Source organism: Rana temporaria, chromosome 1 (assembly GCF_905171775.1).
Source record: "Rana temporaria chromosome 1, aRanTem1.1, whole genome shotgun sequence".
Taxonomy (NCBI): domain Eukaryota; kingdom Metazoa; phylum Chordata; class Amphibia; order Anura; family Ranidae; genus Rana; species Rana temporaria.
The window spans coordinates 158,802,743-158,818,637 of NC_053489.1; the positions used below are offsets into that span (position 1 = coordinate 158,802,743).

Here is a 15,895-nt window from a genome sequence, read left to right on the forward strand (position 1 = left end):
GACTTTCATTGACAGCCACGGGAAGCACCACTGCTGTGTATCAGGCAATCAGGAGGAGGGTCCTCGAAGGCTTAGACATTCGTGGACATCAGTGGAGACAGATGGGGCTCAGGTAAGTAATTAGGGGGGTGTTGGGGTGGCTGCTATTCACACAAGGCTTTTTATCTTAATGCATAGAATGCTCATTAAGATAAAATACCATCTGCCTATACAACTCCTTTAATGTGCTTTAGTATGGGTGTTAGAAGTATTTTATATAGCTTTAAAAATGCTCCTCAAACGCCCTATGCATGGTTTTTAAGCGTCTGATGTATTAAGGTTCGTTGAAACCACTCCACAAACGCCAATTTTTATTAAAGGGAAGTGACATTATAGGAAATAAACAATATGAGGTGTGGTTTGTCATAGTGAATGTTTCCTGTGCACACTTCATTAGCAGGGAAGGCAGCAGCATTAATTACTTTACTAGGCTTTATCTCATGTTTGGCCTCTTGCAGATGATGCTGATGTATGAGCAATTGGCTGAGCAGAGAAAGAGGAAAGGTGCATCCAGGCGCTATTGGGTACATCCAATTGTCTCTCAGAGATATTCTAAAGGGCACTTTCATATCCTGTATCATGATTTATGTGCCTACCCTCAGAAGTTGATGTCAGCCATCTTCAAGCAGCACAAACAGGAAGTGCATGAAAGGAAGGGATTGCAGGACACTATATGCTCTTCTCTATCATTACAGGGCATTGTGGGACATTATATTTTTCCCTGCATAATTTTTTAAAACTAATTTTAACGTGTCACAGATGACTGCCAGTGTGTTTAAATAGTGTTACCAAAGACTTTAATGGGAGGCATTGAAAGGCTACAAACTCCTCCAGACTCGACACAAGGCTTACATTTTGAAGCAAAACGACACAATGCTAACTTCATGTTTTGATAATGTAAACAACATTGTGTGCTGTCCATAGTATAATTTCTATAGGCATTTAAGGAGCCCTAAAAACACCCCTCAAACACCTGCTTTCAGTGCCAGTGTGAAAAAAAAATGAAAAAAAGTCCTTGCAATGGAAGAGGTTTTATACTCAACACTCTGACACCCTGTGTTTCCTACCATCACTTCATTCCAGCACTGAAGCCACTGTAAACTTCTTTGTTGATTCACTCTTCATAAAGATTTGAATACCTCTGTCAACCACAACAAACTATGCTTCCATTTTCCAACCCCTAAGTCCCTACAGGACACAACAGTGATGTGAACATCAAAGTATGAAGCCACTGAGCCCAAAGGGGAGATGGGACATATTAGAAGTGTCAAATGCTTAAAAGGCTTACTCCATAGTGCAAAGCTGTATGGAAATAGGAGTTTTCTGACTGCTCTGTGCCAGATTATTCAAAAAATGTAATAAATAAATAATTCACTAAACTTAACACTGTGACATTAGTGTGGACACTGAAAGATTTGACAAAAACACAAACTTCATCTAGTTAGTGATGTTCTGCACACTGGAGGGTGGTTAAGCTACTACCCAAGGTTGTATTTACTGTAAAAGGCGCTCATGTGTCAGTGCCTAGGTAAGCAGGGAAAGAAAACAGTACCCAGCCTAAAACATTTTTTTTCTTATTCTATTTCCCCCTTTGGTCCACTCTGGACATGTGTTTCTAAAATCAGCAAGAGAACTATAGGTGAATTGGATCAGAGGATACTGGCTAAAAGATTAGCAATAGTTCAGGAAACATGAAACAATCTATCCCTTCTCTTGTTTGTTGGTCTGTATGGTTCAAAAGTAGTTGCGAATATAAAGCAGACAGCATGCTTCCCCCAATTGGCTTTGTTTTTACTAAAATGAATTGCATCATAAAAGCAGGGCAATGTTAATATTGTCTTGAGCAGCTTGGTATTTAAAGGCAGCTAGGTATTCTAATGTGTCTAGCACTATAGTTTTCTTCAAAAACCTGGGTTTAGTAAACTATTGTCTAGCACTGGGTGACCCACGAAGTCTACTAACATTAAAATCTTCATTTGGTTTGCAGATAAAATGGGACCTTGGAATTGACAGCGTTTGACGCTTTGAATGCTCACGTGAGCTTATATATTTCAATGCATAAATGATCTGGAACAGGCATTCTGAAATAAATTATCATTATGTCCATACTATGAGATATGTATCTGGCTATCAATCAATATGGTATATGACTTTTAGTAGATTAAATAAACAATTTTATAAGAAAATGTGCACTAGTTGTACTGTAAAGTATGTATCAAAGCTTTTTACTACATCCTTTTTTTCAATAATAATGTAATTGTATCACTAACTGATTAATCAAGCACTTTATACATTGCATGTATACACAACAGTAACAAATTCATATATGCTAATTTCTTACCAACACACTGGTTCCATTGGTAGTGTTGAACGTAACCCTGTGGGCAGCTACATCGATAGCTACCAACAATATTTTGGCATCCATGTTGACACCTATGATTTCCATCACATTCATCAACATCTGTGCAAATAAGGGACAATAAAGGGAATAATGTCACTCATTTATCTCAAGGCTGCATCTAGCTCACATTTATGTTTGGTATACTATCCCAGTTTTATATTAGTTTATTTGCCGGTAGCCTTATTAACAAAAAAGAAAGGAAGGCATGGCTAAGGAAGGAGAGCAAGCCAAAGCAGGGTGGGGGATGAGGCAGGACAGGACGAGGTAGGGCTTGACTAAGGAAGGCTAAGGTACCCTTATTGCGAACATACCATCACAGTTTGAGCCCGTTGAATCCAAGGAAAATCCTCTTTGGCATTGACAACTGAAGCTGCCAGCTGAATTTTGGCATTCTCCTTTAGAACCACATACACTGGGCTGTGTACATTCATTATTATCTAGGAAAGAAATGCAATATATTAAGCATATCCTTAAACAATTAGGGATAAAACTCTATTGTACAGCTTTCAACCCAGCGGAATTGTTCTTTTGATATCTTCCCCAAAGCTTCCATCCCATCCTCATGTTTAATAATGGTATAACGCAAAGCCACATCACATGTGCTTTAAATGTATTTAGAATGATAAGGAATCTCATTTAATATGCAAAAAGATTTTCTTCCTATACCTCACATAAGACTTAGTGATTTGTACGAATGTCAGAGATAAATTTTAATGTATTCCCCCCAAATCAACCACACTAACAGTCATGCATCCAGGGGGACAATCTTTTTGGCATTTTTGGCAAAAAATCAATAGCAGACACTTAATCACCCACTGACAGTTCATTTATATATATATATATATATATACATACATACATATACAACCTTTTTTTTTATTTTATATATATATATATATATATATATATATATATATATATATATATATATATATATATATATATATATATATATATATATATATATAGTTACTCTTGCTTAATATAAAGTCCCACCACACCATTTGCAGGACAAATAATATTTTTTTTACTGTTTAGTTTTCCCAAAAAATTGCCAATATATAATTGATAATACTTTTTTGTCTGTCACATTTTTTATATTTTAAGCACCATCTCTTTAAATACCAGAATATAATGATTATAAAAATGAAGTTCTATCAAAGACCACTATTAACAACCCCATTATGTTCTTTTATTCCATTATGCATTTGTTAAAAGTGGTACTGAACAAAAATATTTAGGTCTGTGACATATTTAACCTTTCTTAGAAACAAATTTGGGACCTTGATCAAGAATTTCAATTCATCAAGTTATAGCTCCCCAAATGACTGTGGAAAATGTTGCATTTCATTTAGAAATCAAGATCCCACATTGTAGAGGAAGAGTGAAGAGGCATATAATCCAAGTTGCATGAGGTCCAGTGTGAAGTTTACACAGCCATGTCATCTGCTGGTGTTGGTCCACTGTTTTTTATCAAGTCCAAAGTCAGCGCAGTCTTCTACCAGGAAATTCTAGAGCAGCTTTATGCAGATTCTGATTGAATTTTCCAGCAGGACTTGGCACCTGCCTACACTGTCAAAGGTACCAATACATTGTTTAATGATTTAGCGGTATCACTGTGCTTGATTGGCCAGCAAACTCACATGGACTAAACCCCATAGAGGATCTGTGGGGTATTTTCAAGAGTAAGATAGGAGACACCAGACCCAACAATGTAGATGAGCTGGAGGCCACTATCAATGAAACCTGGTCTTCCATGACACCTCAGAAGTGCCACAAGCTGATCACTTCAATGCCATGCCGCATTGATGCAGTAATTCATGCAAAAGGAGCCCCAACCATGAGTGCATACTATACTGTACTTGGATATATTTTTCAGTAAGCCAACATTTCTGTATTAAAAAAAACTATTTTTTTTATTGGTCTTATGTACTATCTAATTTTCAGAGATACAGAATTGTGGGTTTTTACTAGCTGTAAGCCAGTTTCCTCAAAATTAAAATAAATAAATGCTTGAAATACATCACTCTGTGTGTAACGCACCTATATAAAATAGACAAGTTTCACTTTTTGAATTGAATTACTGAAATAAATTAACTTTTTGATGATATTCTAGATTTGTGAGATACACCTGTATATGATGGTCACCAACAGTGCTGCATTAACATTTCCAGAGGTCCTGGAAGTTGAATTGAAGATGCTGCTGATAACAGAGGGTACGTTGAAGTTTATTTAAGAGCCCTGACCAAACCCAAATCCAGATAGGTAGACAGAGAAAGATCAAAATACAATATCCCTGAGCATAGAGGATGATCATACTGCACACATATGCAAGTGTGAAACTTCAAAAAGAGATATGGGAAGAGCTACAGGAAGTACTTGAGAAAGCAAGTCTTAGAAATAAACTGTACTTAATTATAAATATTTAACAGATTAAAAAGGAGTTCCAGTCTCCTGTGAAAAAAATAAAAGTCAGCAGCTACAAACACTGTAGCTGCTGACTTTAAAAAAACTCACCTGTCCCACAATCCAGCGGTGTGCTCATCCCAGTCTGTTTCACCCGCTGTTTACTTTCCTTAGCGCCTGCATCTCAACTATGGCATCTGATTGTGACAGCTTGCTGCGCAGCATGAATGGTGGATGTACTTGGATGGACCTGTCATTGTCCCAGAAGACTGCAGGGGGGAGGGAGGGAGCGGAACTTCCATTTCTGATTGAGTGAGTACCTATCAAAATCTGGTACCCACGGCCCCCCACTCCTCAAAAATGCAAATTCTTCAGGAGGAGCGGGGGACAAGTCCTTAAAGTGAAACTTTCCCTTTTGGGTAGCGCTCCGCTTTAAGCTAATGCAAAAATGTAATGCTATAATGTGTAGCTTCTCCATAGTCAAACTTCTCCCATTGTATGCACAAACCAAGGACAATTTTAGATGTTTATGACCTGTATTAACTACCTACACTTTATAAAATGAAAGAACTAAATGTGTTCTCCCTTTGGTCAGCTGAACATTAGTAGATTAGAGTACTGCATGATGTCCCATTCTGCTCACCAATGCACGCGGTATGATGCTGGGTGAACCCCGGGGGACATTTACAGTTGAAACTTCCAATAATGTTGACACAGAGGAACTGGCAGTTGTGTTGTTTGGATTGACATTCATCAAGATCTAGAATAAACAAAAAATCACAGTTAAGCAGTTTTTTGGACATGTACCTTATTTTTCTCAGCCACAATGCAGGTGCTTGCATGTTTTTGTCTAAAACTTCTGCAGATGTTTTACAATTGTACGTCTGAACATTCAGAATGTTTCCTTTTTATTTCCTGTTTGAGACCACAGGCCTAGACATTGAAATGTTTATGGAATTTAGTCTCTATATGAGTAAGTTTCTCTTTCATGCATCAACGCCAATTACTTTCTAAAGGGGAAACATTTCTAATTGAGTGAACATATTTCTTACACAGTTATGACTGATTCATTTCCTAGTATTTACGGTATCTGCATCCTTAAAGGGGTTGTTCCTTCAATTTGTGAAATGCCATTGGGTCTTTAGTATCACATTGTCTATGTGTGCATTTAATGAGCTTACCAGAGCCAGGAAACACAAGCTCTCCAATATGTACAGTAAATATTGACTTTCAGAACAAAATTTGAGTGCCAGTATTGTCCCTTCCCCCTCTCTCTTCTCGTTCCTCAGTATGATTCCTGAAGGCAACCAATGAAGTTTAAAGATCATTAGGCATAGGATGTGGGGTGTGAGTGCCAATGTTTGCCTTTCTTTCTAAAAGATATCTACATATTGCAGTCCTAAAACTTAATTTAAAAGGTATGTACAAGTACTCTGGGGTAATTGAATTTCATTACTGTTGATACGTTGTCTAGTTTATATTGAAATGAAACCTTACTTTAAGTTCCATATCTATTCTTAACAGTGTATAATAATTGAAGTGGATTTGTTTAACCACTTTACAACCGCCGAATGTCAAATTAAGTCCTTGACATTGTGCAGTGATATCTGAATGATGCGTGCAGCTACAGGCATCATTCAGATATCACCGTCTTCAGCCGGCGATTCTGTGCACAATAAGAATGATGAAAAAGTGTCAGTTCCACCGATTGATTGTTCTTAAAGGCAGCGGGAGGGGACGTCCCCCCTCCCGCTGCCATCCGGTGCTTCTCCGGGCTCTCCCGTGCCATCGGGGGCCCGGAGAGAGAATCGACCGGCGCTGGCTGGGGAAGCATAGAGATGACTGGTGACCAGATGCTCACCAGTCATCTCTATGACCGTCGGAGGCAATTGCGGCTGTCGGTGTGAGATTGGTGAATGTTTTTTCACCGATTTCATGCTTGTAAGCCTGGAGGAGAGATGTGGGGTCTTATTGCCCACATATGTAAACGCCGTTCAAACCCCACATGTGAGGTATTGTCTCTCGTGTTAGAGCGTGTGCAACAATTCTAGCACTAGACCTCCTCTGTAACTCGAAAATAGTAACCTGTAAAAAAATAAGCGTCGCCTATGGAGATTTTTAAATACCGAAGTTTGGCACCATTCCATGAGTGTGCACAATTTTAAAGCGTGACATGTTAGGTATCTATTTATTCGGCGTAACATCATCCTTCACATTATATCAAAAATTGGACTAACTTTACTGTTTTGTTATTTTTTAATTAATGAAACCGTTTTTTTCCCCAAAAAAAGGTGTTTGAAAAATTATTGTGCAAAAACCGTGCGAGAAAAAAAGTTGCAATGACCGCCATTTTATTCCCTAGGGTGTCTGATAAAAAAATATATAATGTTTGGGGGTTCTGATTAATTTTTTTGCAAAAAAATTTAGATTTTTACATGAAGGAGAGAAGTGCCAAAATAGGCCCGGTTGTCAAGTGGTTAAAACCTTATACCTTCCAGTCACTGGGATAATTGCTTGTCACTTATGTATCTGTGAAATACAAGTAATACTGGCAGGAGAAGAATGTGTGGATGTAGGATTAAAGATGAATTAAAAGAACCTATCAAGATAGAAATATGAGTGCTACTATAGCTGACTTGTTTATGACGATATAAGTTCAACCTGACTGAGTTTGAGTTTTTGGAAGCCCGATTGTGCACAAACACAGCTTGGCTCATCATATAGTCGCACAGTACCTGCATACACAGCCAAATGTGGCCATTGGCATTATACAACATTTTAATTCTCCTTGTCTGATTTCAAAATGGATCTTAGTATAGGCCTACACAATCTACTTTTCCCAAATTGAATAACTAGTTAGTCTAGTTTCTCCTACAACCTTTTTTGTACAGTACTTTGGGAGATCGAAGATTTGCAGTCCAGGGACCTCGCCTGTGGAATGCACTACCAACCACCATCCGACTGGAGTCGGACCACTTGGCCTTCAGGAGAAAGATTAAAACCCATCTCTTCTGAGGTCAAGGGGTTCCTTACCCATGAAATGGATACAGCGCCCAGAGGCGATTCAGTTCGCATGTGTTGCGCTTTACAAGTCTCTCATTCACTCACTCAGTACATTGATTACTTTGGGTGTTCAGATTCCAGCAAATACAAATAAACTGCACATTATACTGAACCCAAATATAGCATTATCTCAAAACATGAAGCAGTAATTCTGCATTTTCAAATAAGAAAAGAGGATGTTGCCTTGAACCAATAAGTTTTTAGATTTACCTTTGCAGGTCTTTCCATCCTCTTGTAGAATGTATCCTCGAGGACATGAACATTGGAAGCTGCCTTCTGTGTTCTTACAAATAAAATTACATGGCTTGGGGGACTGGGAACACTCATCAAGATCTACAAGGTAGAAAAAACAATTAATCCCCAATTCGGCTCTTTTCAGATGCATTTTGCAATTTTTACTGTTAACCCTTAATTGTTCTTTTTGTTAGTGTAAAAGTTAACTTACAAATTTTTATGCCACAAAAAAGACCAATATAGACTTCTAGCATAGTTTTGCCAATTGTCTTTTCATTTTCAGATGCTGTCTTGGATTGTAGCTATACACTAAAGCCCTGTACACATGATCGGATATCTGATGGAATCTAATCTGATGGATTTTTTCATCGGATATCCGATGACGCTGTCTTCCATCAGTCAAAAATCTGACCGTGCCAGCATGCATGGATTTTTCTCCGATGGAGTTCCACACAGACGATCGGATTTTTCTACTGGTTTTTTATCCATAGGAAAAATTTAAAACATGTTCTATTTTTTAACACCGATGGAAAAAAGTCCAATGGGGCCCACACACGATCAGTTTGTCCGATAAAAATAGTCCATCGGTCTGTTTTCATCGGACAAACCGATCGTGTGTACACGGCTTTAGATGTGACTATAAAACATGGCATGGAAAGGAACTAAGGCCCCTTTCACACTGGGGCATTTTTTGGGTGTTTTTCAGGCGCTTTGGCATTAAAAAAAGCCTGTAAAGCGCCTAAAAGAAGCTTCATCTGCAATCTCAATCTGAAAGCCCGAGTGCTTTCAGAGCCCTTTCACACTGCCAGCCCCCGAAAAATGCTGGTAAAGTGCCGCTAAGACCCCTTTCACACTATGGCATTTTTCAGGCGCTTTGGCGTTAAAAAAAAGCTCCCTCAAAGGGAAGGGGGCTTTAGGAGCGGTGTATTCAACGCTCCTAAAGCGCTGCAAAGAAACTGCTTGCAGAACTTTTTTTGACGCCCTGCCAGTGCAGCGCCTCAGTGTGAAAGCACTCTGGCTTTCACATTGGGATTGCAGATGCAGCTTCTTTCAGGCGCTTTACAGGTGACTAGTTTACTCTTTTTAGCCTTAGGTTCTGTTTGCACTATGGTATCACCATATTCACTGTAATATAATGTTTAGTATGATCACATAATTTTCCCTGGAATGATGTATACCACTGTAAGATTTACATGACATTCAAACTACACAATTGCATTTCACATACGAGAAGACATTGGCACTCAGGGATGTGAGTAGGGAAAGCGCTGCCAGAAAGTGGCATCCATGGTTAACCTGGTACAATAAGAACTCTATGTCTCCACTAGCTCTACCATGAGAGATACTGTTTCTAATGTGATGTCTGGATTGGAAAGGGGGGGGGGGGCTGGCTTGGGCTTTGGACACAGTCTTGAACCCAGGTGGGGGTGCCCGAGCCTGGAGACAGCCCCTCCTCTCGAAAGTATTCTCAAAAGTATTTTTGAACTACGTTATTGTTCACAACTGAGAACAACTACTGTGAAATCTGAAATGTTAACATTTATTGTAATATATGTGGCATTGTTTTACCGCCACTAAACGCTCCTGTTTTATCTCATATCTCTTCTTGCAGCCCAATGCTTGATTGAGCGATTTTGATTGTAAATTGAAAAACTCTGTATGTAGTATGGTTGGTTGAATAAAAAGTTATGTCAGTATGAATTCTATACCATCCAGGAGTAGTAGTATGAAAATGATGGAATGTTTTTACCAAATTAGCACAATGGGCACAATTCACTAAGCGATATTTACTGCATCCAAAAAAAAACCTGTGTAATTCACAAAAAAACTCTCCTTAAAATCTTGCATGCGTTATATTTCCGAATTATGCTTTAAATACCACATGAAACCGTGCGGTAAGTTATCGTGAGCATATCGCATGAACGTCACATCCTTTGTACCCTAGGTACACTATGTGTTCAACGATTAGTGCCTTGGATAACCAGAATTTTTGCAGGATTTCAGCATCCATCTAATTATCCGGCAATGTGCACTCCTTTTAAAGCATCTTTCCTTTAAAAGGACCACTCTTGATCTTGTCCTCCTCCTGTTCTGCATTACTTTAAATTCCGGAAGCCATCATATTGTTGTTTCATAAAGTAAACCTCATAGAGAAGAACCTGTATCCTGGACAAATTTTTCCCCCCACACATCCTATAGTTTTAGCAGTCATACTTAGTACAGATCCACAGGCACCTCTGCTACTGATACCAGGGTTTTTTGCAGAACTCAACCCTTCCAATGTAAGTTGTTAATCTCTAAATTTCAGCAGCATTGGTTCTCAGCTCAGGGTAAAAACTTCCAGTTTGGGCCCCATGAAATCAGTCAAAATATATATCTACCTTAATACTGGAAGTAGGACACCATGATCTTGATATTGGTAGATGTATTATTAGTGGGCAAAGAAAAGAAGCGCCAGGCAGGCATAGTCTAGCACAGTTTATTAAGGGTTAAAATTGTAAAATATATTATGAATGCATTTACAAGCGGGTAGGAGTAAGATGACAGATGGCAAGGAGGGAAGGGCCAAATATGAGCCTGGTACTAAAGTCTCTATCTGTAGTAATGCATGAAAGAGCCAATGTGGAGAGAGCAGGATGAGCCAGAGAACTGTCACAGAGGAGCCGGCGTCAGGCTGCCCTCTAAAGCTGGGATGAGTCGTCCAGTATGCAGGTACCTTGCAGGGTGTATGTTTTTCCAGCTGGAGAGTCGGACAAGAGCTGTCACCACCGTCCATTGTGAGGACCAATAGGGAATGCATTTTTGGACGCTAGCCACACCTCCTTCATCAGAGTCTGATGAATGAGGCCTCTGTGTGGCCATTCCCATTTGACAGAAGTCTATCTAATGATCCAACCCTATTGAACAGCTGGTTGGAAAAAAATTCTTGATCAGTGGCGCTGGTCTGTGTATTCTGACAGTAGAGAGTACCCACTGTCAGAATACAATTCCTTTATCCACTTTGATTGTGCGGATGGAGGAATCAGTTTTTTTTTTTTTTCGTTCAGCCTGCTAGCTCAACAAAAATTTAATAATCTGCCTCAATGCTGCTGGGAGAAAAAAAAGTTGCTACACTGACAAGATAAAGAGCAGGGGTTCAGCTTTAAAAAGACATTATTAATAATAATTTATATTTTTTTCATGACATGATAACTCAGAATAGTAGTGTGAAAAAAATCTTACCAACACAGGATGTACCCCCAATGTCAGTTGTGTAGCCATGATTACAAAAGCATTTATAAGAGCCAATATTGTTGACACATTGTCCATTCTGACAAAGATTGGGCATCACTTTACATTCATCTATGTCTGTGTAAAAGAAAACAAAACAGAATTTAACAGGTTGAAACGCATTGCACCATTCATTATACCAAATGTAGGTGCTGTTAAACTAAATACTAACTCTGGGGGCTTTTCAGCCAGGCTAACTGTGAAATAAGTTTTTAAAATGTATCTAACTGTTTGTAGCAGCAATGGACCCTGTATTTGTTTGGCCAGTCTGCAGGAGTAGCAGTTACAAAGTCCTTTGTAGATAAAAACAGATCTGAAATTTCTTTTAAGCCCCCTAAATATTTTGACAGTATTGTCTCCTAATACACACTAATGCCTAGTAGACACATACGGGTTTTCCAGCGTACTTTTTACTGCCGGGAAACCAGAGGGGAAAACCAAGAACCTTGCTTGGCTACTTTGTCCCCCTACACACAGCAGGGTTTCCTGGCAGGAAAACTGCCATGAGAGCTTTGGTTGGGAAACCCGGCCATGTATATGCTCCACCGCAGTCTTTTCCAATAGGAAAACTGCCAACTTAAAAATCAATGGGAATCCCGGTGGGAAAAAAGAGAGCTGGTTCTCTTTTTTTTCCCGGCAGTTTTCCTGTCGGGAAAACTGCAATGGAGCATACACACGGCCGGGATTCCTGGCCAAAAGCTCTTATGGCAGTTTTCCCGATGGGAAACTGTACGTGTGTTTGAGGCATCATTTTTAACTTTCATAAATGGCTGTTATTAGTTCAACCCTCCTTACTTTTTTTCATTTTGTTTAGTAAAGTGGGAGGGGAATGGTTAGCAGGCAACAACATTCAACAATACTGTAAATTATCTTTCAGTCTTGACTTCTGTTATCATTTCATCAAACTGTGCTCAACCAATATTACAGCTCTTATAACATTTCCTAATATGCATACAAATGTATACCCACCCCTGCCATCAGTTGTGTATCCTGGTCCATGTGGGCAGAGCTTCTTATACTGAGTTGTACCTGGCAGTGGGCAAATCTCACACTGGTTGCCCCAACCTCTGCCTGCATTGCAGCAACATTCAGACTTAGTGACATGGTTTTGACTGCTGGATGACATCTGACACATGGTTTGCAGAACTTCAGAGAAACAGAATCCCTGGCGGGTATCTGTGGGGCATAAAAAACATGAAGGGATTACATTTTGTAAAGTTCAATATTTCCACCACATTCTCTCATGCACCATAATGATTACCAGAATGTTTGATCATTCACACTGGCATCTGTAAAATTCCCTGTCACACCAGCAGGCACATGGCTAAGGAATTTTGTAGTAGAGGTGGGTGGAGCTCGAAGGCGAACTGAGAGACCAGGCGGATCTATAGCCTCTATTCAGTCCAATAGTGGCTTTTGAATCCACCCACAGCTGTGGACTGTCAATGACTCAGTGACTGTTTTTCCCAAACATGTTTTGGTAATGACATTACCACTATCTCCGCACATTTACATTTAGCTTTCGACCAGGGAATCTCCAAAACTGGTGCAAAGACTTTATTTAGGGGCTGGTGATTCTAAAGGTACCAATAACCACAATAGTGTCATTGACACTTCATTGATTTCCCCCGACCTGTGCTTTCAACGTCAGTATTATAGGAGTGGAAAAAGAAGTGCATGCTCTCGAGTAGGACAAGGCTAAACATCCTACATGATAAAATGAAAAGTGCAATTACATTTTATGCAGTGAAATGCTCTTTGGTTTGTCTATAATGTTTGACCTTTAATTTAAGCCCAAATTACTGTACCGCAGCATCACTCGTAAGTCAACTTAAAAATATTATGCAACTTTAAATGATCATTTGGTTTGATTCAATGCCAAGCCATGCTTTAAAGATGCTATTGTTATGATGCTCAGTGAGAAAATTACAGTTTTATTCCTATGAAGTCTGGAAAATATAATGATCATGCCTTGTGCATAACAAGGAAAATAAAGTTGCGAGCTAGACAGGAATAGAATAGACTTCAGTCTATATTTTCTGCATTGTGGAAAGGCTAAAGTGCCTTCACAGTACCTGGGCATTAGACCTTACAACTAAGCGGAACTTGGTACAGTAAGTGTAACCTCGTGGACACGTGGGGAAAAAGAAAGAAAGAAAGTTTGATTGTTTTCTTACTGTACTAATTTACTGTTCATTGCAAGGTTCTTAATGCTGTCTGTGATTGTCGTAGTGACAAACTGAAAACAGAAAGTGAAGGGAAATCCACAATTTTACAGTTGTCAGCAGAACAAGAGGTGATTAAATCTTCCACTGGGAACACCTGTTCTGATGATAATGAAGAGAATTCTCTTTGCTTAACGTGTTACTAAACCCAGGACCCTGCATTCGCTATATCTGGTCTCCCACAGTACACAGAGCATGGAAATGCAATTATATTAGTAAATATAAACTGCTAAATACCTTTTCTTATTAGAGGTATATAGCAGTTGTGTGACTTCTATCAGTGTCTGGCTGAGCACTGGTTAAAATCTGTAAGAGTTTTTATTCTCCTCTGACTGTCCTTTGAGGCTGCATGACTCCTGACCCACTGTCTGGACAGTGTTGGTTGGCCCTGTGCTGATCACATGCACGCTCCCAAAAAATAAATAAAAAAACCTCTCTAGCAATACACATTAAACTGAGCATGTGCGGAATGCCTCCAAGGCTCTGTACTATCAGCAGATGGATTGGGGGCAGTAAAAGAAGGGGATGATCAGAGAAGACAGGATCAAACAGCCTTTTTACACAATGCGGAGGATTAACCCCTTAGGTTCCACAGTGAGTATAACAAGCATGCTTTACTGCATATACAGACTTATTTTACTGTTGTGGGTTTAGTAAAACTTTAAAGTAGAATTCAGGGATAAACCTAACTAGTCTTAAAAATGCTCTCTCCCCCTCCTAATAAGGCTTCCCTATGTCAGGCAGCAGTGGCTGTGGGGTAAAGGAGGGAGCTCTGACAACAGATAGGCCATAGGATCCTATGGGTGACATCACCACTCCAGGTTTTTCAAGCCATTGTCTTGTGTTCTTTCCCCTGCAGCCACCTCTGTCTGACACAAATAAGTAAGTATATATATATTTTTTACACATGTTTTTCAGATATGGGTGTTAGCAGGGGGAAGAGAGCATTGTTAAGGCTAGTAAGGCTTAGTCTGGAATTCTATTTCAAGGGAGATTTCATCTAACATCCTGCTGCATCTCAAGACAGAATGTAAAGATAAATCTCCGCGTTATGACACTCTTTCTGACTCTATGTGAAAGAAAAAAGAAAGAAAAAAAAATTGGCTATACATTGACTTTGATATCTCTATGTATTTACTAAATAAGTAATATCAATGAATCGCTGCAAATGAACCCTGGGTAATTGATTTCATATAATGTTTCATAATCCTAAATTTCTCGTGCAATAATATTAGACCATTTTTTTTCTAATAACTCACCAAGACATTCAGTTCCAGTGACAGATGTCTGAAACCCTTCATTACAATCACAGCGGTAGCTTCCAATAGTGTTGACACAGCGACCATTCTCACAGATACCAGGCTTGCTGCGACATTCATTTTCATCTGTACCAAACCAATGGGAAATTGCAAAAGATGGATAAAAGTGGCTGTGTTACCACAAGAACCACAAAAGCTTGTGTACATTTGGTTAAGTCTCTAAACCACTCTGTGTAGTCTCATATTATAATTTATTGCATAAGTGGTTGAGGTCATTCATGGTTTTCCCAAAAATGTTTTCCTCTCTAAAAACAAGTGGGCAGATGACGCCTAAAATTATGAAGACCTTAAAACAATATTTATACAACAAATGGGTTTTAAATGTAGAAGAGAACATAAAATCTCTTCTTTTTCATCTATGATTAGTTTCTACAAGCAGTGTATAACTAGCTTTATAAGACTATTAGAAGCTGAGATTTATTTACTAGGCCTAGTAAATAAGATGCAACTATGTTAAAGCCAATGTTAATGTGCAGCCAAAAATGCAAAAATCAGCACAAGGGACATAACTTTCAGTCAGTAGGATGTGTCCCTTGTGCTAATGCCTCTTCTGTTCGGTGAAATCCATCTCGTGGGGGTTAATAGAAACTGCAGTATGACGATGGATGGTGGGGATGGGCGTTAAAGTGCTGGCATATTCTTTTAAACCCACAGCACCAGAAGATTTTGACTATACCCACCCTTTCTGCCCAGCTTCACCATTCATAAAGCCATGCTACAGCTTCTTTTAACTCTCATGGGGGCATGGGTGGAGGAGGATTTCATCAGCACAGGGACACACCCTATCAACTGAAGTCATGTCCCTTGTACTGATTTTTTTGTTTTTAATCTTTTGCTGCACTTTGGCTTTAAATACATAACTAGAAGATCTTTGGTCGTTTTTTTAAAAACAGTCAGCAGCTATAAATACTGTAGCTGCTAAGTTTTAATAAAGAGAA

The 15,895-nt window shown here is 39.1% G+C and overlaps 1 protein-coding gene across 1 annotated transcript in view; it reads right to left on the minus strand.

The window, feature by feature from the left end:
* Nucleotides 1-15,895, minus strand: part of FBN2 (fibrillin 2) — a 290,847-nt gene that overhangs the window by 6,659 nt on the left and 268,293 nt on the right. The window contains exons 56-62 of the mRNA XM_040344842.1: nt 14,898-15,023; nt 12,383-12,589; nt 11,366-11,491; nt 8,120-8,242; nt 5,490-5,606; nt 2,752-2,877; nt 2,381-2,500 (exon numbers count right to left, since the gene is read on the minus strand). Coding sequence (XP_040200776.1) covers nt 2,381-2,500; nt 2,752-2,877; nt 5,490-5,606; nt 8,120-8,242; nt 11,366-11,491; nt 12,383-12,589; nt 14,898-15,023 — 945 coding nt within the window. The remainder of the gene's footprint in view (nt 1-2,380; nt 2,501-2,751; nt 2,878-5,489; nt 5,607-8,119; nt 8,243-11,365; nt 11,492-12,382; nt 12,590-14,897; nt 15,024-15,895) is intronic.